Source organism: Eleutherodactylus coqui, chromosome 1 (genome assembly GCF_035609145.1).
Source record: "Eleutherodactylus coqui strain aEleCoq1 chromosome 1, aEleCoq1.hap1, whole genome shotgun sequence".
Lineage (NCBI taxonomy): Eukaryota > Metazoa > Chordata > Amphibia > Anura > Eleutherodactylidae > Eleutherodactylus > Eleutherodactylus coqui.
In genome coordinates, this window is record NC_089837.1 from 97,337,084 (window position 1) to 97,361,721 (window position 24,638).

Consider the following 24,638-nt stretch of genomic DNA (forward strand, 5'->3'; position numbering starts at 1 on the left):
GGGTCAGCATGCAAAAGCAGAATAAATTGATGACCCCTTTCTGTTCAAAACATGCCAGACCCTCCATCTAATGTAAGAAGCTTCCTGTCCGCATGGGTCAATATTCCTGCAGAACGATTTCAACACCAGTGGAATCTACGCTATAGAGCCAGAAGTATTTGGACAGCCCTATCAGTAGAATAGATTGTATTTTATTAGCATGTGTCTGAAAGCATGCTACATAGGATGCAGACCATTGGCGGTATCAGCCATAGTTTGTGATGGGAACTGCATGCTATTGCAAGAAAGATAATGCAAGTCCTTGGTTCAAAAACTGACCAGGCTGGAGAATCTATGCCAGAGATAAAACATAGGATAGCATTGGGACGAAGTGCAATGCTAAACATGGACAAAATCTGGAAAAGTGGGGATATCGGCATAGCAACTAAATGCAGGACAGTGCCAACCAGCGTTTTCCCCATAGCCATGTATGGATGTGAAAGCAGGACTGCGAAAAAAGCTGATAGAAAGAGGATTGATGCGTTCGAGCTTTGGTGCTGGTGAAAGCTGCTGCGTATACCCTGGATGGCGAGAGTAACAAACAGAGAAGTCCTGAATCATATAAGACCCGATATATCACTGGAGGGTAAGATGGCCCGGCTTAGACTCGCCATGTAATGCGAGCAGAGTCACTAGAAATATCTATACTGCTTGGACAGATCAGTTGCAAAATAAGATCCGGCCGCCAAAGAACCTGATGGCTGATACTGTCAGAGCTGATACTGGCATGGATATCACACAACTGAAAGAAGCAGTGCAAAACCAAAAAACATGGAGGGAGCTCGCTTCTAGGGTCACCGAGGGTCGTGAACAACTAAACGGCCAACAACAACAACAAAAAATTACTTTTGATTCTTGCTTAGGTGTCCAATTACTTCCGGTAGTGTATGCCATGGGACATTGCTGCGGCTCTGAAGGTCAAAGGAGGTTTCACGCGCTACTAGATGGGTGTCTCTAATAAAGTGGCCATTCAGCGTATATTTACTTTTTGAATTCGTAAAGTGTAGTAAAATAAAGCTATTCCCCGCCCGATTGCTCCGTACCGCACTGCTGATCGGATGCATGCATGATCCGTGTCTTATGTTGTAAAAAGCAGTGACTCCAACACCTCCTCCGCTGCAAAATATGCTTTTGCTGGAAAGAATCATGTTTTTCTGTCCTCTGAATCTCCATGCGCGGGCGATGAGGACGGCTCGGCTGCCAGCTCATGAGTTTCCACATTAAAATGACTTGTATTATTTATTCCCTTTCTGCATATTCACATTTACTGCTGCCGGTCCCAACTAATATTCTGCTACCGAGATGTAGATCCCATGATGCAGATAAAAAAAAGCCTTAACCCTTTGTAAAACCTGGCCCTATGAATCATAAAGTGACACCAGTGACAACTGCGCCCTACGGAAAGATTAATGCAACTGCTTATCCAGCATGCGGCTCACACACGCGTCTCATGCACTGGTTGTAATCAGATTAAAGCAACTTTTTATTAACAAGCTGTCCTCGTTATCTTGTGAAAGGTTTATTTATCACCCTGGGGCATTAAAGCGCTTTGTTATAGATATTGGGAATGATTTTCAGAAAATTTAATTTCACTTGTAATGCCTCTGTGTGCAGACAAAAGAATATGGAGGATTCTTGGGTTAGAATCTTAGTGATCATCTGTGGAATGAAGAGATGTAGCTGTATGTTAACAGGAATGTATGGGGTGAGTCTCCCGCTATGAAGAACTGTCATTGTCTGACATGGACGACTATGTCTATGGAACATCAGACCCCTACAAAAACTGGACTGGACCCGTGACATCAAGGCGCGACCGCCGAATAGGCGTTCGTCTCGGTGTGCCTAAACATGTACTCCGTTGAACAGCATCGTTCATGAATACTGGTAAACGGCTTCATTTAAACAATGTCAGGGCATTTCGGAATACGTCTGGTGAAGGAAGTGTACTGGTGAAATCCTATAGTCACTAATTGGTGAGACTAATTAATGGAAGGTTTCAACAAGATGGCGCAATCTAATGAGGGAAATTGGAAGATATTTCAGCGTCTGATTACGAGGTGCATTGAAGTTCTGAGGTCTCCTGAAGCTTCTAAAAAACTATTTAGCTCAGACAGTTGGAAGTATCGTCATTTCTTGACATAAGCTCCCTCTTGACGGACACATCGACATCATGGTTGATGGCCGCTGCAGATTCTTCTTTAGGAGATTCATTGATGCAAGAGCGGCACGACTGCAAAAACATGCGGCCACGGAAGGCGTCCTTCATCATTGGAAAAAGCCAAAATCGACTAGGTGCAAGGTCAGGTGAGTGGGGAGCATGAGGGACCACTTCAAAGAAAGAAAACCCCGAATAAGGACCGCCCGATAAGCAGGAGCGCAGTCTTGATGGAAGAGCACATTTGCAACCGATGGGTGTCAGTAAGCCACAAACAATTGATGTCCTCAAAGACGGGATACGGCGGGGGTTGCTTCCATTACTGATATTACATTAGCAGATGTCTTCCCCAATACGCAGAGTCGCATACAAGAGTGTTTGGCTGATGGAGGGGCCATTTTTGGCGTATGTTCTTGGTAGACCTGATTTTGAACATACAAGGTGAATACATATCAATTTTCATAGGAAACATGACAGATATTACAGAGTTCTTGAGGAATGCCGTGCCTTATCAATAGCTGCTGCTCTGTAACATCCACTTCTACTACCCCAGTTCAATAACCAGGGTGACATTTCAATATAAACCATCTAGACTGGTAAAATTCTAGAATTCAGATTTCCCTCTGACATCGGCAGCACCATTATTAGTGCAGATTTAGTTGCGGCCGTAGTCTTTACCTCGTTCTGTGAACCAGCGTCCAGCTTACCATTCTTGATGTCAAACCCATAAATTATCTATCCCATGGCCAACGTTCTATGAAAGCCTTTGCAGCTATTGAGAGAGGCCATTAGAGACCTGGACGCTATTTTCTCTGTGCCAGGCCATAGAGAACCACATTGAATACTGACATTCAGTTCCTAAATAATTAGTTATACAGCAGTCATACACTGGGCCACATAGCATCCAAGCAAACCAGTTTACTTAGCTTCCAGGTCTAGGGCTTTGAAGGACTTATCGCCTAGCTGTCTGGGGGTAGTGAATGGGTTAATATTAGTATCCCTGGTGATCTAGGCCAGTGAAGGGGTTAATGTCAGTATACATGGTGATGTGAGGCAGAAGAGGAGTTAAAGGGGTAGACCGGGACTTTAACTATTGATGACCTATCCTCAGGATACTTCACTAATAGTTGATCAGTCCAGTGCTTAGGATCTCCACTGATTGGCTGATTGTACAGCGGGCTGGACATTTACATTGATGATCGTGTAATAGCTGGTTTCACTGCTATTGAAATCAATGGCAGCACTGCCTCTAATTACACTTCTGGTTCCTCATTGCGCCAGGGTCGGACATTCGGTCCTGACCACAGTGAAGAGCTGGAAGTGTAATAGAAGGCAGCGCTGCCATTGATTTCAATAGGATTGAAGCTGACCACGGATGCGGACATTTTATGATCAGCTGATTGGCAGAGATCCCAAGCAGTGGATGCCCGCTAGTCAACTATTTTGACCTAGCCTGAGGACAGGTCATCAATAGATAGTCCTAGAATACCTTTTTAATGTGAGGCTCCTTTGTCGTGGAGGACAGTGAAGGGGTTAATATTTTACATCTGGTATCCAGTGGCTTGAAGTCTTTTTACCTGCAGGGGTAATGATTGGCCAAACAAGCATGGGCACAAACGCTCTTTTCCCAATCATTGCCCTGTATAAATATGCCTGCTATCAGCCATCGAGCAAACAAGCTTGTTTGTCAGCGGATTCGATTGTTTTATGTAAACATGGAAACCAATGGCCTCACCAACAATCTCAGACATTAAACTCCTCTTTGCACGGACTGTCATTCAGGTGATCCTCATCCTGGGTGCTTGTTCTTTAGGCTGTGTTCCCACACCGCCAAACTGCTCGCGGCTGAAACCATGCCCAGCCAATGGGCGCAATATCTTGCTAAAATACCCTCCTCTACTGTGATTCTGTTACTCGTTTCAAGTATTGAACAATAGCCTCTATGTATATCCCAGGAGGCTTTCTTCTGTCACCTCTCCTCACAGATGCCAATGTGTGGCAATGTTATACATGAGTTCAATCCCCGCATGGTTCAGGTAGCCGGCTCAAGGTTGGCTCAGCCTTCCACCCTTCTGAGGTTGGTAAAATGAGTACCCAGCTTGCTGGGGGGTAATAAATAAATTACCTGAAAGCTGTGGAATAAGTTTGCGCTATACAAATAAAAAGATTTATTATTATTAATTTTTTTCCACGTGGCAGGAAAACTAGGCAAATTAGGCCACCTGTAGTGTCCAGCCAAAATGTCATGTGTGCTTCTGTCCCTCAAATACACTATTCTGCCAAAAGTATTTGGACAACCTATGTAGAATGATCGTGTCTTATTAAAGCCATCCATCATGAAGCACAATGCATTTGGCCCATCTACAGTGGTACATTGGACAGTTGAGCAATGGAGAACATTCTCTGGGGTGATGAATCACACTACTCCATCTTCAGATCACATACACGTACCTCGGTGTGCAGGACGCTTAGGGAGCGCCTTTCGCCTGAGTGTGTTGTGCCAACAGTTAAGTACGGTGGAGTTTCCCTTATGGTTCTGGGATGTTTTACGTGCCATGGTTCTTGGTCCATTGGTTGTAGTGACAAGAACCATGACCACGGAGGTGTACCCTGACATTCTAGACAATAATGTGCTGCCTACAATGTGCCAATACTCTGGGAATGGTCAGCAATACTTCCAACAAGACAATGTGCCTTGTCACAAATCCAACCTGAACCCTATTAAACATCTTTGGGATGAATTGGAACATCGGGTTAGGAGGTATGACTAGTGTTCACCTTCTTTGAGAGGATTTACCAGATGTTTGCAGGATGAATGGAGGGAAATACTAGCTGAATGGTATCAGACGTTAGTAGAAAGTATGCCATGTAGAGTATCCAATGTCATTAGGGCCAAAGGAGCCCCAATAAGTATTAATACAATTAAATAAATACTACTTCTGATTTTTGGTCTGGTGTCCAATTATTTTGGTAGGATCGTGTAGTAACTGAGTATAATATTTGTATATTATTACTGTTTCCTTAATCCTTACTATTTGGAATGTTTTTTTCCTGTTTGCTTTGTATGCTACCACTGTTCCATTTTCCATCCTCAGGACACTTATTCCTGCCACTGTGATGCCGGGTACATTGGTTCTTACTGTGAGGAGTATGATGCCTGCCATAGTCACCCTTGCCAAAATAACGCCACTTGCACTGACCGCCCACAGAAGCATCATGGGAAAAATGCAACCTGCACTTGCTTGCCTGGTATGTGTTCTGCTTACACTAATCAAGTCATCATAGATGTGCTGTCCATCCAGAAAGTTTATACATGTTCTCTGTGCAGGTTACACTGGGGAATATTGTGAAGCCCTGATAGATCACTGCTATCCCCAACCATGTAGAAATGGAGCGACCTGCGTGACAAGCCTCAGTGGGTTCAGCTGCCGGTGTCCTGAGGGTAAGTGTTTATCCTTTAGTATGTGCATTGATGATTCTACACTGAACATCCACAGAATCACCAACTTCTCGTTATCTCTGTGTTCCTACTTCATAATGAAGCAGAGTAGGCATTCAGAGATCTGGAACAGAGATAGAGGGCGCACGAGGCCTCTGAACTTAGACCATAAAACTCACATAAGTGTAAAATTCACATCGAAGTTAGCTGCGCAAAAAAAAATCGAGGCAAACTGCGTGACAAATGGCGTGAATGGACGATTTCCCATTATCAAACCACAAGCTTAATTAACGGTGAAATTGCTCATTCACACTATTAAAAAAGCACTGCTGCTCCAGGGGGAGATAGAGGTGAAGGAAAGCCCCAGAGAACAGCCTTCTCTGCAGGGCTTGCCTTGATCTCAGCGGGCTAAAGGGATATCCCTAGCAGCAGTGAGACCAGGGTTCACCTGCAGGGGAGAATAAGGGATTCCCTGGCTGCTGGATTTCTTTATTCTCCCCTGCAGGTGAACCCCTCTAGCCCTGCTCTCTCTTTCTTTGCTATGGGGCAATCCCTGGGAGAGCCCTTCTAGTGCCGCCCTCTCTTTGTAGTCCGTCCCTCTTTACCTGGTACAGGGCAATTCCCCCAAAGTGGAGAGAGGACGGGGCTGCAAAGAGAGGGCAGGGATAGAGGGACTCTCCCAGGGATTCCACCATAGCAAAGAGGGAGAGCGGGACTAGCGGGCAGTTCCCTCTAGCACCGCCCTCTCTCTCCTCGCTCTCGGGGAAGCCCTACAGCCACTCCCCCTCTTTCTCCCCACTATAGGGGAATCACCCCATAGCAGGTAGAGAAAGGTTCCCCTACAGGGGAGAATAAGGTAATTCCCCAGCAGTGCGATGCTGGGGTTCACCTGCAGAGGAGAAATTCACAGCAGCAGGGGATTTTCTTCTTTTCCCCTGCAGGCGAACCCCGGCATCACGCTGCTGGGAAATTAATCTCCCCTTGCCGGCTGCCTCGCAGAGTCTCTCATAGCAGTCTATGGAGGCTTCTGCACTTTGTGCACCAAAGATAGGTCAGGTCCTGTCTTTTCACGCAGCTGGGAATTTCAATTACGGGATTTCAGTTGCGCATGTCCTGTTATTTTAAGGTGCGTGTCTTTTTTCTATGTGCTTAAAATTTCCCCATCTGAACGTTTTCATAGCCATGCATTGGTTCTGTTAGCCATAATTTTTTTTGCACGGGTAATACGGCATGCATTTCACACTCGTGGGAAGAAGGCCTTACCTGTGGACTAATCAATAATTTAAGGCCTTTCTACGCTGCAAGATAAATTGGAACAAGCATGCAACCAGCAGTGATCATACTCGTATATTGTTTGCATTTACACTGAACAGTAACTAGTCAGTTTCGGTCATTTATTGGACCATAACCGCACTTCTAGTGAACCCTTCTGCCACTGATTTCTATTCAGACACCTGTTTATGCCAAAGGATTTGAAGCAAGCAAATTATGTATTTTTGGTCAAAAAGAAAGATTCAATCAGCGATAATCTAATGACTTACCACTAACCAAGCAGTTGCTGCACGATTCTTGATCTATCGATTATTACCCGATATCGCCCTTTTCTTCTCAACTCATCCTGTGCTCTTATTATTCTAAGAACAACTTAATCCCACCAGTGGCGTAACTCGAAGCTCCTGGGCCCCAATGCTAAACCTGTAAAGGCCCATTTAGACATAACGATTATCACTCAAAATTCGCTGAGAAACCATCTTTTGAGCGATAATCATTGTGCCTAAATGTGCCCATTTTTCAGTTTTCTGCCGAATGACCGTTTTTTTAGTTCTGCTTGAAAACCATCGTTCAGCAGAACAGCTGATAAGCAGGACCACACTCAGTGTTCTGCCTGGGGAGAGCTGATTGTAGCTGATAACATTGTATCATCTGTTCTTAGCTGTCAGCCCTACCAACAGAACAGTTGATAAGCAGGACCTCACTCTGTGTCTGCTGTCCATGGTGTTGAATTCCCCATGGGTAGCCTGTGGCTGAACAATGGAGCTAATTACAGAGCTCAGACCTCCCGCTGAGTTTTGCAACAGCTCCCAGAAGCTCATTTGAATGCAAATGAAGCTGATAAAGTACTAATAGCAATTAGTGCCTATTAGTACTTTATGCAAAGCGATCCCTGATCTTTCAGTCTTTTGAAAGATTATGTGTGTGTAAATGGGCCTTAACAGAGCCCCAAACTATAATGCTTTATTCATAGTACTGGGCTCCCTATAGGGAGAATAGAGGTGTTATGGGTCCCCTAACGCTCCTGGGCCCGGTTCCTGCAACCGCTTCCCCTGCATCCTCTATAGTTACACCAGTGAATCCCACCATGTCATGTATGTGCCCTTTTTTGTATTTATGCTTCTTCAGATATATCCTATACACCTGATGAAAAGACCTGAGTAGTTTTGAACATTTGCTGCAACATCATTTCTTCTTGTTAACCATTAAAATGTATCATATATACAAGATCACTTTGTTTCTCTTAGAACAATCACATTTACTCCATACTATGTGATGTCCAACAGAAATCTAAAGACTCCATACTGTGGATTGTTCAGTTTCACAGACTTTGGTTCATTATGTTCAATTTCTTCATATAAATACTTGATTTCTTCCTTTAAATCTTATAGTTTCATTATAAATTCATTATATTCTTAGTAATATAGGTGTATAAATACTTCATCTCTCACCTGAAGGATAATCACTTTGTGCTTTTATTATGCATATTTTATACATTTTCGTTTCTTCTCCCAGTAAGTACAAATTAAACAACCCTCCGGTTACCCTATTAAATATCCTCCCCCTTTTCTTCTTTCTCACCTACCTTTCCTTCAGCAGTGGCCCACTATTTTTTTTGTCATACCACCCCTCACTGGTAATGATCATCATACCCCCTAGACACCCTTTTGCTGCAACCAGTGCCATTTTATAAACGACTCTGCCCAGTGAATGATACTTAAAGGGAATCTGTCACCATTTTTTTGTACCCCTCTCTGAGGGCAGCATAACATAGTGTTAGGCATACTGGTTACAGTGATATGTCTGCTGTATGTATCTGTGCAGTAGTTTGGGAGGAGCTTACATTTTATCAGTAGCAGCATATATATAGAGGACTACAGGAAGTAGTCCTTGATATTCATGAGCTGCAGTTAGCCCTGCCTAATCCATCCTCCAGCCACTGATTGACAGCTGTCTGCCTACTACTGTACATAGAGAGCGAGCTGCCAATCCGTGGCTGGAGAGGGGGTTAGGTGGGGCTAGTTACAGCTCATGAATATTGAGGACTACTTCCTATAGTCCTCTTTGTGGCTGCTACTAATGAAATCCAAATTTTTCCCAAACTACCGTACAAATACACACATCAGATGTATTACTGTAATCAGCAAGCCTCAGTGATAGCTGCAAAAAGATTGCAGCTGGGGGGCTCCATAGCCCACCCTAGGCTTCCTCACCATCATGCTAGCCTGCCTGTATCGCCTTTTTCATTCTTGCAGTTTGTTAGAATGTTAATGGAGTTTAACATTAAGAAACATTAATACAGTCATTTATCATCACTTTGCCATCTTGCTGTCATTGAATGACCCCGGGGACATGATAATGTGTATTATATCCTATTACAAAGCACATTAATAGCTCTGGAAGTAGGGACTAGGGCTTTGCTGAATACATGTGAAGTGTCTGCAAACTAGAAGAAATACAGTACAATAGTTGATAAATGTTGTTACTTGCAGGCTTTTTGGGTTCCTTCTGCGAGGAGAAGGTAGATCCCTGCGCCACGTCTCCTTGCCTGAACAACGGTAGTTGTTACTCAGCCGGCCTCTCATTCTCCTGCCACTGCAGCCGAGGATACATGGGTCCCACATGTGCCCAGCTTGCCGATTTTTGTGCCCTTAGTCCTTGTGCCCATGGGATCTGCCGCAGCATTGGGACTAGTTACAAATGTTTATGCATTCCAGGTAGGTTTATTCCATCCAAGTATTACAATGTTTTATTATTATTGTGGACTTATGGAGCAAACAATGTATTTGACTTGATTAATCCCAAACTTTTATGCTCGTCTCCAGCAGTGATATATACTTTTCTAAATCTGAATACAGAATTGATACTCCTAGCAAGCACAGTTTGTGATGGGATGTGGAGCTGCTATATACATAAGGGCAAATGTACTAAGACCGTTGTTTCATACACTGGTCTTATTCTAAAACTTGCTGTTGGAAGTGTAAAATGTATTAACCCTTTACAATCCAATTTTGGATTCAGGGTTTCCTAGGGGGTTTTCTCTTTCTGCCATTATACAATGGCGCAATCTGCTGGCTAGAGCCAGTACTGCAGTATGGGACGTGCTGGAGAGGCCCCTGACAACAGAGCGGCCAGTAATCTACAGTAAGAATACCCTGCCGGACGTCTACCGACATCGGAGCTGTACAGCCTTCAATCAGAATGTCTTCAGACGTCAGACAGTGGATTGGAAAGGGTTAAAGGGGTTGCATCATTACAATTTTGTTTTTTTATTAATGGCTGGCCATGGGATAAAGCAAAAAAAGTGAGCATACTCGTATACTTCGCCCCGATGATTCCAGCTGATCGGCTACCATGACCCCAGCATCCAACGTGGGTGTTCACTGAAAGTCAGGTGACTGTTGCGGACATTCAGAGGCCACAGCATAACTGTCCATCATGGTGACTAGGATGTGAGTGCTGATTCCAGGAGTTTGACGGTGGTGCTGCGGCCTCTGATTGGCTGCAGCAGTCACCTGACTTCCGACTGACTTCACATCGGTGATGAGGTCACAAAAGCCACTCAGCTGGGTCCCAGGGAACTGAAGATATGCGAATATGCTCTCTTTTTTTGTTTTATTCCACGGCTAGCCATTAAAAAAAAACAAAAAACATTTGTTTTGCAAGGACACAACCCCTTAAAGAGGTCGTTAAAGGGGTTTTCCAGGAACAAGATATTGATGACCCATCCTTATCAGTATGTTTTTAGTGTATTGGAAACTTGGAAAGAACAGAGATAATCCATGCAGAATGGTTAAATCCAGACTCATGGCACTGAGCCGCCATGCACATGTAGCAGACTTTAGCATAGTTCAGAAGTGTTCAGTGATGCAGAGAAGGTAGTGCTCGTCACACTGCTTACAGTGATATGTCTGCTGTGTGGATCAGTGCAGGAGTTTTTAAGAAACTTGCCTTTTATCAGTAGCAGTATATGCATAGAGGACTACCTAAAGTAGTCCTGGGTATTCATGAGCTGCAGGTTAGCTATACCCACCTCGCTCCCAGCCATTGATTTACAGCTCTCTGCTTATTACTGTGCATAGAGAGAGAGAGAGAGAGCTGCCAATCATTGGCTGGGAGCAGGGTGGGTATATCTAACCTGCAGTTTATGAATACCTAGGACTACTTTAGGTAGTCCTCTATGAATATGCTGCCACTGATAAAAGGCACATTTCTCAAAAACTCCTGCACAGATCCACACAGCAGACATATCCCTGTAATCAGTGCGACGGGCACTACCTCATGGGGTTCTCAGTGAGGACTGCAAAAACATGGTGACAGATTCCCTTTAAATTAATGCTGCCACTATAGCCTTTGACCTAAATAAATGATAGATCATCGCCACAGACAGATGTGATGCCCAGCTCTTCCTAGGGCACATGTCTACTGGGGTGTTCTATGGAAAGACCTACAGACAATTTGTATGGATTTGACTTATCCTTGCCGTCTTCATTGTTATCGCGCAAGAAATCTAAATTGACCATTTGATAAGTTTGTGAGCGAAGAAAATGACTTTTAGAAGATCTCAAACGCTGGTATTCGGTTTTGATCAGAACAGCAGGAATCCAGAAGCATTAAGATTTCCCTCTGATTTTTACCGTCAAACAGAAGAAGTCCGCGGTCTATCGGTCTCACCGGCAGGCGCTCTGACCTTAAGTAACCTTTTGTTCTCATTGAGTTTGTGAAAGTGATAGAATTTTATTTTATTCATGAGAGCATAAATCACTTTCATATAGTAAGTAGGAAAACATTCACTATATAGGGGCCTGAGAGGTAAGAATATTTTATAGCGCCCTTTAGACAGCTAACTGCTCTGGGCAATAGTTACATTCAGAATACATCTGATAGAATAAGAAATGGCCTAAGAATGGAAACCATATCAAGGATATGAGATATTACTTATAAAGCACCTAAATGACCTGAATGCTATACACCATATATATATTCTCCTGCATTGGCCCACACCCAAACTAGCGCCAATTTCATAGGAAGGCAGTAAATCCTTTTAGGGCCGTGATGGCGAACTTATGACAGGCGTGTCAGCACTGACACACGTAGCCATAGTCGCTGACACGCGGCCGCTCACCCCGTTAGTGGTGAATACCGGCAGGGGCCGCGGCTCCCCTGCCGATATTCACTAAGCAGCGCTACTAGCAGCACTGATCCCGGTCATGATCCTCCTCCCCCGACGTCTTCTACCTGTTGGTTCCGCGAGAGAGTCCGGGGGAGGAGGCGTCCGGCAGCACACTGATGTCACAGTGTGTGCCAGAGATCATCGCTGCTAGCGGGGTGCCGGGCAGAGGAGAAGCGGAGCTTCCAGGATGTGGAGGGAGTAAGTATTTGGGTCTCGGGGGGGGGGGCTCTGTCACTGCTGGGGGCCGCTGTGGGGGGCACTGTCACTGCTGAGGGCCGCTGTGGGGGGCACTGTCACTGCTGGGGGCCGCTGTGGGGGGCACTATCATTGCTGGGGGCCGCTGTGGGGGCACTGTCACTGCTGGGGGCCGTGTTAGGGGGGGCACTGTCACTGCTGGGGGCTGCTGTACGGGGGCACTGTCACTGCTGGGGACCGCTGTGGGGGGGCACTGTCACTGCTGGGGGCCACTATTACTGCTGGGGACCGCTGTGGGGGGTGGGGGTGGTTTTCACTGTCACTGCTGGGAGCCACAGTCACTGCTGAGGGCCGCTGTCACTGCTGGGGGCCGCTGTGGGGGGCGCTGTCACTGCTGGGGGGTTGCTGTCACTGCTGGGGGACACTGTGGTGGGCACTGTCATTGCTGGGGGGGTGCTGTCACTGCTGGGGGACACTGTGGTGGGCACTGTCACTGCTGGGGGCTCATCATTACTGAGATAAGTGAGGGGGAGGCTGGGAGAGGCGAGGGCCTGTGCTAGGGGTGTTTTGGGTTTATTAAATATAGTTATACATTACAATTATACATTTTTGTCATTTAAACCATAAATATCGCGAATTTATGGTTTTTTTCTCGAAGTGACACACCACCAGAGTTATGCCCTGTTTTTTGACGGATTTTGACAGTCCGAGCTCAAAAGGTTGCCCATCACTGGTTTAGATGCATGTAGTAGGTAGTAGCAATGTTGCTGCCTCTATTGACCCAGATGTGTATGTGATCACCTCTGCCCCCCTCCCGGTATAGTAAACTCTGCCGGTGATGGGGCTGTTTTGCCCTGTGATTGAGGCTGCTACTGATGTCCCAGTTAGGCACTTTCACGCACAAGAGAGTATTACGCAAGATGCTGCAGAATATTCCTTTGGGCAGAAAAATCTGTACCAGAAGCTAACGTGGATTTTGCCAAGGCCGCATGCGGAACTACGCTTGCTGCTACGGAGCGTAGTTGCGCATGAACAGGTTTTTTTTCTTCTTCTTGGACTTTTCAAACTCGGCATTAGTGCGTGTGAGTTTGAAAAAAACTGTGGGATGATAGGTCCTGCCCTATCTTCCCCGCACGTAGTATTAACTGCCCTATCTTTTCTCGCCCGTACTATTGAGGATCCTGCCAATTAAAACAAAACCATTGAAATCAATGGTTTGGTTTCATACCATTATGTGGCAGTGGTAATCATGGCTGCAAAGCGGGACAAATGCCCTGCAGCTCATAGGTGAACCACACTGGCACCCCGGGCTCCCCCAGCATTCAAAGCCACACTGCCTGTTACTGATCAATACCAGGTATTGGCTAATAATTTGGCCAAAATATACAAGCCCCTTTTCACGTCAGATTTAGGTCATTTAGGACCCAAACACCCATGTCTTTACAGGGTTAAAGGGAACCTGTCATGAGCTATAAACACCATGAACTAAGGGATCACTCACACATGCATTTCTTGCTCACGTATTACATACATACTTTTTACACATGTAATACACGGTGCTAAGCATCCATTGATTTCTAGTGGGCCACTCGGACTGCAGATTTTTTCAGAAGCGCAATACGGGCATGTAAAAATAGGATGCAGAATGTCTTATTTTGGTGTGTTCTATGTGTATAATTTGCACCAATCCAGGCTATGGGAATTCAACATGCGCAGCAAATACGCATGTGTTTTTGCTGTACACTGCGTATTCTACACATCTGAAAAATACACGTGTAATATGTGAGACATATACCATACACCCATCTGAGCCCTAAGTTATGGTGCCTATAGGACAGGGAACGTAGACTCATGATGTGTACTTCTTATTCTTCCTGTGCTGTCAGTGCTTGGCCTGTGAGCAGGACTCTTCTTCAGCTCTTGCGCATGCACATGCACTGTTCTCTATGGGAGTGCACACGCATGGACTGAAGAGGGTTGACTATCCGGAGTGACAGTGTGGGAACGGGAAACCAGGAAAGTATAAAAAGCCAACCCCCGGACTCTTTAGTGCCTATCCTAGAAGTACTATAACTTAGTTTATGGTGCTTGTAGGTCGTGACAGAGTCCCTTTAAGTATGGTTTTTGAATGACAAGGAAAAGTCCAAGCGAAAGTTACCTGTAAACGGTTAAAGCGCATGAACTCTCTGCAGATGTGGCATCGGTTGGATTTGAACCCGGATCCCCGGTGTCTCAGCAGTGCGGTAATGAGTTTGGTTCTGATATACTCAGGATAAAAGCTGAACTGGACCGCATTCACATGTAAAACAGCCTTTTCCCAAAATGTTGTCTCTGCTCTCGGTACTCCGTTGTCCAGACGTTAGTTTTCTGAGTTGTTTGTTGCCAGTGGCGATTACAGACCGAGCTCTGAACTTGTAGGATAAGAAGCATACTGACAGGTACAGAACAAAGTGAAAGAGCGGATAAGTTGTCCCCAGGCAATGCAGGGCCAAGCAAGGATAGTCAGCAGCCAAAGCTTAATGTAAGGCCTCCTTTACAGGCGTATTTGCGCATGTAAAATTAACGTGCGCAATATGCAGAGAATAGAATGAATTGATTTCAGTGGGTTCGTTCTCATTTTCTTTTTTGTGTGCCCCCAAAAAATAGAACATGGTCGATCTGTCTGTGAATTTGCTCACCAAAAGTCCCCATAGAAGTTTAGAATGGAAAGCGTGATTCCGTGAAAACACGAACACATCAGAAACACAAATTAAAAACAAGGCATATTTGTCTGCCCCATGCAAAATGAACATGCCCTGCGTTTAAAGACTCATTTATAGCACAAATCTGTTGCTCTGAGCCGGATGCAAAAACACATATGGCGCGTTTTACTGCGATTTTGCGCCTGGGAAAATCCTGCACGCAAAATGCGGAGAATAAAACTGACTTCAATGGATTAATTTTCACTTCTTCTTTTTTTTTGCCCAGGGATGCTCTATTTTGTGCGTATTTGCACAGCAAAGAGCCCCATAGAGGTCTCTGGGAGGTATGTAAACACCTGCATCTCATTAGGCTAATTAGCCATTTAAATCAGGGTGGGGTGATTCCGCCACCTGTGTGACTGAGTGGTGCCTGCGCACATTCGCTCAGTTCTCGAGCAGGCATGCACACAAATTAAACTTGTTCATCGCACAAAACAATTGCGCAGGAGCGATCGTATTGCTTAACATGCTCATCTGTCAAAGTCCGTAATCTGAATAAGGTTTGCTGCAGAAACAATCTTATTAATGTGTACGGAAAGGAATACTCAATGCAGGTCTCTGGCAATGTAAATAGAGCGCCCCCTAGCGTGATTAGCTGAGCAGCAATGCACACTGCTCCTGCTCAGCTGCACGGCTGGCCTCACTATAGGATCAGAGCATCACCGTCGGCCAGGATTAAAAGATTCCGCTGCCGTCTTGTGAAGTAAGTTTATTATAGGTGCAAAGCTTAGAACCTTCAGCTAATTCCTAACTTGGCCTCATCCACTGCGTTGTGTGGTCTAGTGACAGAGGAAGGCGTATATTGTCCCAAACATCTACTTTCTATATAATACAAGGTGGACCACAGAAAAGTAGCCCATGTCTGACAATACCGCGACAAGAAGAGCGAGCAAGTGGATAGTTTTTTTCTCTAAAACTTTATTCATTGACCCACATGTTACAGCAGATGCGGGATGTGGCGCTTGCTCACTTTTATGCACCTGTGGTATGTCGCAACATGTTGGCTGATACTGCCTACAGCTCTTCAACGGTGATACTGCTGATAGTGTTTGCGATGTTTTCGTTGAGTTGATGCAAGGTATGTTGATTATATTGTCCGGCGGGAACATGGTGGCCATAACTACTCACTTACAGATCACTCTTCAGTAAACAGTTCATGCAGTCGGCGGAGGTCCACGCTCTGCCCCAATTGTTGGAAAAAGCAGCACGTTCTTTCTACTGGTGTTTCCATAGTTCTTTGTAAAACTGTTCCAGATAAACCGCGGCCTTGATTCAGAGTTGGACCCACTGTTCGTGTTCCTGATGCTGCGCACCAAACACTAATTTTCTGGTCGTGCGGTGGCGTTTCGTGAGTCAGGTGAGGCTCTTCAGTAGACCGGTATCTCATATTCTGTGAAATCATCTTGACCCCATAAATGAAACCATGCTTCATCTGTTCTAACATACAATGATGGGTCCAAACGTCCCCCAGCAATCTTAGTCAGCAACCGCGTACAGTAATTTTCGTGTTTAGCTTTGTCGCGCTCTTTCAGTTCCTGTAAACATGTTATTCAGTGTGGTTTCAGGTTCAGAGATTTCAGCACTCGCCAACTTCTTACTGGTCTTTAAGTTGATTTTCGTGGGCTATTTACCGATGACTTCGGATAGCTGGACTGACGGAGGCCTCTGTTTCTTTGCGACAGACCTGGTTTGGCGCCATTTCTGAGCCAGGCTTCGAATACAACATTGAGTAGGTGGTTTTGTACTTGTTAGCGAAGACTTCTCGCGTCTCCTTAATTGATCTGCTTTGCATATAATCTTCCACAATGACTATTCGCTGTTGCAGGCAGAGCACCATGGGGCAGATTTATGAAAGCAGTCTAAAAGAAAATCTGTTTTTGTTGCCAATAGCGACTAATCCCTGCGCAATTTTCACTTTTTATACTGCTGAGATAAAATAAAAAGGGCTACGGCCTCCTCCGTAGAGTGCGGCGCCGGGATCAGAAGAGGGCTACTTTTCTACGGCTCACCCTCTATTATGCTGCACTGTGATAAATATGATATCAATGAGAACTTTACAGGGTGTAGACGGATCCGCAGGTGCGCCAATGAGCAGATTTCAGTGTTAAAGACACAGTAATAGACTGGAAGAGTTCAGATATGGTAGCGGGCCCCTCTGCTTGGTGGAGAGCCACTGCAAGGAGTTGGGAGGACTACTTATTTCAATGGGTGCCAATTAACCTTTTCCAATCCACTGTCTGATGTCTTCCTACATTCTGATTGAAGCCTGTGCAGCTCTGATGTCCGGCAGGGTATTCTTACTGTATATTCGGGGGCCTTTCTGGCATGTCACATACTGCAGTACTGGCTCTAGCCAGCAGATGGCGCCATTGTATAATGGCAGAAAGAGTAAGCCCCCTAGAAAACGCTGAATCCAAAATTGGATTGCAAAGGGTTAATACTACATCTTCCCTGCAGAGATGACAGTCAGCTTCCCGGCGGTAATGGCGCTGGGGTAATTGCCAGATTAAAGAGCGTTATCCGGATGGCAGAACCCCTTTAGTATATAAAGCGGGATCATTGGTGGGTGAGCATAGTGCGTCACATACACCATAGGGCTTAAACAAACGAACGGGTTTTTGTTCTGTCATGTAGATGTTTTGTGCAACACGCAGTGAATAGAACACATTGATTGTCAGAGGATTCACTCACATAAGCGTATTTTGTGCGCACATCTTGTCCAGCCAAAAAAATTTATATCATGCTTTATTTTCCAGCACATTTGCGCAAAAAAACAGCACATATGAGGTCGCCCTCATCCATTCCCAACTCGACTACTGCAACTTGCTGTTCATTGACCTTCCCCGCACCAGACTCTTCCCTCTCCACACGGGGCGGAATTTACGCATGGCAATTCCGCCCGCGGCTCCTAATCCCGGGATTAGCCAGCAAAGTGGACGAGATTTTGCAAAAATCTCGTTCACACGCTGCAGCCAAGCCGTGCGGAAACAGACATGTGGCGTGGAAAATAAAGATGCAGCATGTCAATTCTTTTTTCATTTCCGCAGCAGCCTCTCTCCTCTCTATGGGGAGAGATGGCCACAGTGGAAATGCAGGTGGCGAAACCGCTCCAAACCCCGCGGGTTTTGAAGCTGTGCTTGTCTCATAGAAATCCTTGGTTTTTCGGTTCGGTCATTCTGCATGATTTCCATCCTGTGTGACACCAGCCATACTAAGTGCGACAGCTAGATGCATCTTCCTATCCAGCCGCTTCTATCTGAGTGTTAAAACAACGCTCATCTGAATAAGCCCTAAAGGTGCACCAGACTTATCATCCAACGGAGTCAGGCTAAGGGCTCCTTCACACTGGCGATCGCAATATCGCCGCAAGAAAATCGTGGCAAAATCACAATTTTGTTTCCTGCGATTTTTGAACGACGGTGCTGTTTTTTCTTACTAAAACATCACTGCTGCTTGCGATTTTTTGCTGCATTTTATCGCGATTTTGCTGCGATTTTTTTTAGCATGAAGGTCAATAGGACTTTCTAATGTTAAAAACACATCGCATATTGCGATGCGATAAAAAGGAGGCTCCATAGGGAAACATGGGAGATTTTAAAAATCACACATCGTAGAAAGAAAGGACATGCCACAATTGTTTTCTCTCGCTATATTGCATGAGTAGGAGACCATTGAAAATCATTGGTTTTATAAGTCTACGTTTTTACTTACTCTCGGATTGCGCAAAAATCACACGATTTTCTCGCCAGTGTGATGGAGTCCTTATTCCACACGGGCGATCAAGATCTTGCCAAGAGAAAATCGAGGCAAAATCGTATCGTTATTTAATGTGATTTGTGAGCCATGCTATTTTTGGAGAATAATCTCGCATTGCATTGCTGCCGCCTGCGATGCAATCGCGTGATTTTTACCGCAAAAGTCAATGAAACTTTTTAAAATTGAACGCGTGTTTGTAGCGATGCGATAAAAAGGAGCCTCCATAGGAATACATAGGAGATTTAAAAATCACAGAAAGATAGAACAAGCCACGATTCTTTATCCTTTCAACATCGCATCCATGAAAACATCGCAGATGGGAAGGAAACCTTTGAAAATCATTGCCTTCATAGTTTGCTTTTAACTATCGCAGCAGGCGAACATCGCACGATTTTCTCGCCTGTGTGAAGCCGCCCTCACTGTGATAAATCCGGAGCAATTAAAGGCCGTCTAGTCTAAGTTTGTACTTTGTAACTATTACACAATGTTAGTAAATGTGCCCCAGTGTCGTTCACTTATGCGGGGCGTAAACCCATGGCAGATTTCTCAGAATGTCCTGTTTTCTATTACTTTTTTAACCAGGATGAAATCAAGCTCCTGTTTTTTGTCTTTCTATTCCCAAATGAGTGCTGGATTTCATCTCTATGCACATAACTACCTTCATGAGGCTCACCAGAAGAAGAACAGGCCAAAAGTTACTATATCAGTTTATTAGACTTGTCAACTTCACAGATTGCCCATAACCAGTGTGCCATCCTACGGGCCAAGTAATGCCTCACTAGGTTCAAGCAGAAGATGCTTGTCAGCAGCGAGATTGTGAATCAGACCTTCATGCTAGAATGGCTACAATGAAGTAGAGAAATAAGAACGGCGTTCGGCCAGAAAGTTGTGGACCGGTGGAAATGTGTTTCTTGGTCTGATAAATCCCGACATGAGATTTGGGGTGCTGACCACTGCATCATCCTGAAACCGTGAGAGCCGGTAGTTCCCAATGTAGTATGGGGAGAGGGTGTAGGGTGCTTCGTTAGTGATGCTGTAGACGATTTATTTAGTACTGAAGTCATGTGATCAACACGGCTATGTTTTTTCAATAACCGCACAGTAGACCGTTCACCTCATTTTCTATCCAGATCTGTAACACTAATCTAAACAATGTTAACTTATAGCAATTTCACATAACAAAAAATACTAACATACTGACAAAAAAAGACACTAAATCATAAGTGCAGGTCAAAAATAACTATCTAATTGTAAGGTATGTGTCAAGGTCAAAATTTGATTGAGGGCTAAATCCAGAGGTGACACCTGAGGTTCTCCGGGCTTCAACCTTTAATCCCACCAGCCAGGATGTGGGCTTCGCTGCAGGCTCTCCAAGCCGTTACTCAGTAATGTAGCAGCTGACGCTACTATAGACTAAGCCGCAGTAGCTGAGGTTGTGAGCAGAGCTGTACTTAGATCAACCCTGGGAAGGCGGAACATCTTTACAACAAGGAACAAGCCGGAGGTCTGGAAACAGAAAATGGATTTGCATGGTATAACAGGCCAGAGGTCAGGACAAGCAGCAGACGGAAGTGTGGTTAGTATTATAACCCGAGGTCAGAAGCAGAGAATGAAATGTGATCAGGAAAATTTAAGTCAGGAACCAAATAAACTGAACACACTAGATGGCACCTTAAGGGTACGTTCACACATAGCCGAAACGGTGGGGATTTTCCACAGCAGAAAATTTGCGCCAAAATCCACACCAGTTTTTTCTTATGCAGATCCGGAGCAAATTTCGCCCTTACAATTGAGGGCTTCAGCAAATAAACGTATGTGCAAATATGCTCACTGTAACGGAGCTTATTTGTGCAGGAACAAGGGTTGCCTGCCGGTCACACGCTTCCTCTTGAGTTTTTTAACCTGTCATAGACTTCCATGGCAGCTCTCTGCGTAACACGCAGAAAGTTAGGGCAAGTCCTATCTTGCACGTAAGAAACTGTCGTGGCTTGTCAGTCACAACAGCATTGTGGCATGGTGGCCTCGACGCAGGCGAAGACCTGTTGCTTTTGTTATGCAAGGAAAGGGTTAATACACCCTGTGCAGAGACTGTTGGTGCTGTCTTTCTTTGCTGCATGGATGCATGCTAGATTATTCATGCCTGGGAGAAGAATGGAGGTGTGGTTTTCTATTCACTCTGCCGATCGTCAGGTGTGGAGTGGCTTTATATTCTCACCCCTCCCTTTGCTCAGTGCTGCTTATTCCTCTCTATAATGGAGCAGTGGAGCTCCTCTGTGCTGGGTGTATTTGCCACTTCCAGATAAATCGCTGCAGTTTTTTTTTTCCGTTGTATTTCTGTTTTTCATTCTGTTTTGCTTTGCTGTTCAGTTCAGCACTCCAGGAGTCTCTTTGGGGATAATCAGGGCCCAGGATGAAGACCGAGGGGCCGCCTCTATCGATATGATTACTCCGCTTCTAGGCAGGGACCCTTCACCTCCCTGCTAGGTTAGGGCCAGGCTTCCTTCTCCCTGGAGTGGTGCTACCATTCAGCATAGCGAGGTGTGGGGCTATTTCTCCCAGTGTGTACGTTCTCTGTTGCCGTGCTGAGTGTAGTACTCTGGTGTCACACAGGCTTTACATCTGGTTTACGTACTTCAGTTGTGGTGTGCACTGCTCTGCGGTATTATCAGCTACAGTAGTTGTGAACATCACCCTGCAGCCGTGCTGAGCGAGGAGCTTGTGTTCTGCACAGACGTGATAGAAACACGCTCATGGGAACCAACACATTCAAATCAATGCGTTCACTTTGACATATTTTGTGGCCGTGCGTTTCATGCATGCGAAAGTCCGCAAACACGTTTGTCTGTTTAAGCTCTGAAGGTGTGAAGTCTACTGCAGATCCACATTAAATTCCACACCCATATGCATTTTGACGCAGTTTTGGATCCCATTGAGGCATTATCCAACCAGCTTAGGTCTCTGGCTATCAAGGTTGCTGAAGTTAAGCAACACCGCTTAGGCGGTATGGGTTTAAAGACCTTAAGCTGGATCTGCCAGATCGTTTTTCTGGTAAAAGGCAGGAGTTTTTTGTTTTCAAAGAATCCTGCAAATTATACTTTAAACTGCGCCCTGTTTCTTCTGGTGATGAGTCTCAGAGGGTAGGCCTGATAGTCTCCAGGTTGCAGGGAGATCCCCAGGCCTGGGTGTTTTCATTGCCTCCCACCTCTGAGGCTTTTTCATCTGTGGATTCATTTTTTTGGCCTTGGGTCTGATCTACGATGACCCCGGTAGGGTATCCCTGGCAGAGGGTAAGACTAGAGGCCTACGTCAGGGGAAATCACCTATTGAAGATTTTTGTGCAGTTTCGCCGTTAGTCTAATGATTTACAGTGGAATGACCGCACATTGCGAAGTCAATTTTGCTTTGCGATAAGATAAAGGATCTCATGGTTTCACATCCCACACCTTGAACTCTTCACCAGGCCATGTGCCTAGCCATACAGATTGGTCGGCGGTTGAGAGAGCGGACAAGTAAGCTATCCTTTGCCTCGTCCGTAGAACCTGTGGAGCTTAATGAACTCTTGCAATTAGGCTCTATCTAGTGGAACGGGGAAAAGGGAAAAGCAGGGGGGGCAGAGGTTGCTGTTTTTTCGGCATCCGTAAAGGACACTTTATCCAGGTTTGTCCTTTCCGAGGGTCTCAGTCAGGGGAAAATAATGTTGTTTGACATGGAATCACTTCCTACACAGGTGGAGTTGGGGTTTGCCATGGCTGAAGTTGCACAACCCAGTGGTAGACTGGGAAAAAGGAGATGTGGTGCAGTGGAATCCTTCTTGTAGACAGAACTGCATGTCAATCAATGTCACGGCAGTACAAACCGAGGAGTTACCGGAGTACAACAAGGATTTCGCTGACGTCGTCTTTCCTAAGAGAGAGTGGACAAGTTACAATACGCGGGGGGATTGCACTATTGGCCTCATTCCTGGTTGCAAGCTACCCAAGAGACGCATGTATATTGTGTCAGGACCGGAGAGGCAGGCTATCAAGGAGTATATCACAGACAGTTTGAGAAAGAGACACATACGCCCATCCAATTCACCAGTAGCTGCCTGTTTCTTTTTTGTTAAGAAGAAAGATGGGGGTCTGCGACCATGTCTGGATTTTAGGGAACTCAACAAGATCACTGAGCGCAACCCTTATCCGTTACCGCTCATCCCTGATTTGTTTAGCCAGTTAATGGGTGCCCGTTGGTTTTCCAAGCTGGACTTACGGGGGGCATACAACTTAATACGAGTCAGAGAGGGGGATGAATGGAAGACAGCTTTCAATACTCCCGAAGGTCATTTTGAAAATCTTGTGATGCCTTTCGGTTTAACCAATGCCTCCACAGTATTTCAGTCTTTCATAAATGATGTGCTTTAGAAGTTCATCGGACGTGTTGTTTTGGTTTATTTGGATGACATTCTTAGTTTTCCCCCTGATTATGATTGTCATATTGTGACCTATTTGCCAAGAGAGAGAAGTGTACTTTCGCAGTACAGGAGATTTCTTTTTTTCGGGCATATTAAATTCCTCTGGGGTTATAAGATGGACCAGGGGAAGGTCCTGAGCTGTTCTGGACTGGGTTCAACCTAAGAATTTGAAGGCCCTTCAAAGATTCTTGGGGTTTACGAATTACTATCGTAAGTTTATACGCGGGTTTTCGGAGAGGGTCAAACCTTTGACCGATATGAAAAAAGTTTTTTTTACTTCTGAATGGTCGCCAAAAGCATTTCATGTATTTGAGACTTTGAAGAGGTGTTTTGCATCTGCCCCCATTCTTGTACTGCCAGTCTCAACCAAGCCTTTTGTTGCTGAGGTGGACCCTTCAGAGGTAGGGGCGCGGGCTGTTCTGTCTCAAAGCGCTGGCGAATTAAAGAATCTTTGTCCTTGTGCATTTTTCTCACGAAAGTTTACCTCTACAGAACAGAACTATGATGTTGGGGATAGGGAGTTGTAAGCCATTAAGTGGGCATTTGAGGAATGGAGACATCTTCTGGAAGGAGCTTAACATAAGGTGACAGTCATCACCGATCACAAGAATCTGATATATTTAGAATCAGCGAAAAGACTTAACCCTAGACAAACTCGGTGGTCATTGTTTTTTGCTCGGTTTGATTTTGTGGTCACATACCGACCTAGCAGTCATAATACCAGGGAGGATACTTTCTCCAGGAGTTTTGTTCTGGTGGTCTCTGATGAACCCCCTGCAGCCATTCTGTCGGAGGGGGTGGTGGTGTCTGCGGTGTTCCTGGATCTTGAGGAGCAGATCCATAAGGCACAAGATTTGGCGTCTGCTGGCTTGCCTAAAGACAAACTTTTTGTTCAGCTACATTTGAGGTTTCAAGTACTTTCAGAAATGCATAGCTCTGTTCTGGCAGGTCATCCTGGCAATTAACGCGTAAAGCAATAAGTCGAGCTTTTTGGTGACCGTCTTTAAGATGTGATGTTTTTTATTTGTGTTGTCATGCGAGGTCTGTGCTAGAGCAAAATCACCTCGGCATCTCCCTGCCGCGAAGTTGTTGACTCTATCTGTGCCAGAGGGACCCTGGACTAATCTGTCCATGGATTTTATCATGGACTTCCCTTCCTCTGAGGGAAACACAGTTATCTGGGTGGTGGTTGATCGTTTCAGTAAGATGTGTCATTTTGTGGCTCTGCCCGGCCTACCTAACGCTAGGAAATTGGTTAAGCTGTTCATAGCTCATGTTATTAGGTTACACGGGGTACCATCTAACATTGTCTCTGATTGAGGGGTGCAGTTTGTATCTGGGTTCTGGCATTTTGTGTGTCGCCAGTTAGGCATACAACTGGCTTTTTCATCCGCTTAGCATCCTGAGACAAATGGCGA

General features: G+C 45.2%; 1 protein-coding gene across 1 annotated transcript in view; it reads left to right on the forward strand.

The window, feature by feature from the left end:
- The window catches only part of DNER (delta/notch like EGF repeat containing), a 210,430-nt gene that overhangs the window by 145,304 nt on the left and 40,488 nt on the right, over positions 1–24,638 (forward strand). The window contains exons 6-8 of the mRNA XM_066598180.1: positions 5,290–5,443; positions 5,523–5,636; positions 9,398–9,622. Coding sequence (XP_066454277.1) covers positions 5,290–5,443; positions 5,523–5,636; positions 9,398–9,622 — 493 coding nt within the window. The remainder of the gene's footprint in view (positions 1–5,289; positions 5,444–5,522; positions 5,637–9,397; positions 9,623–24,638) is intronic.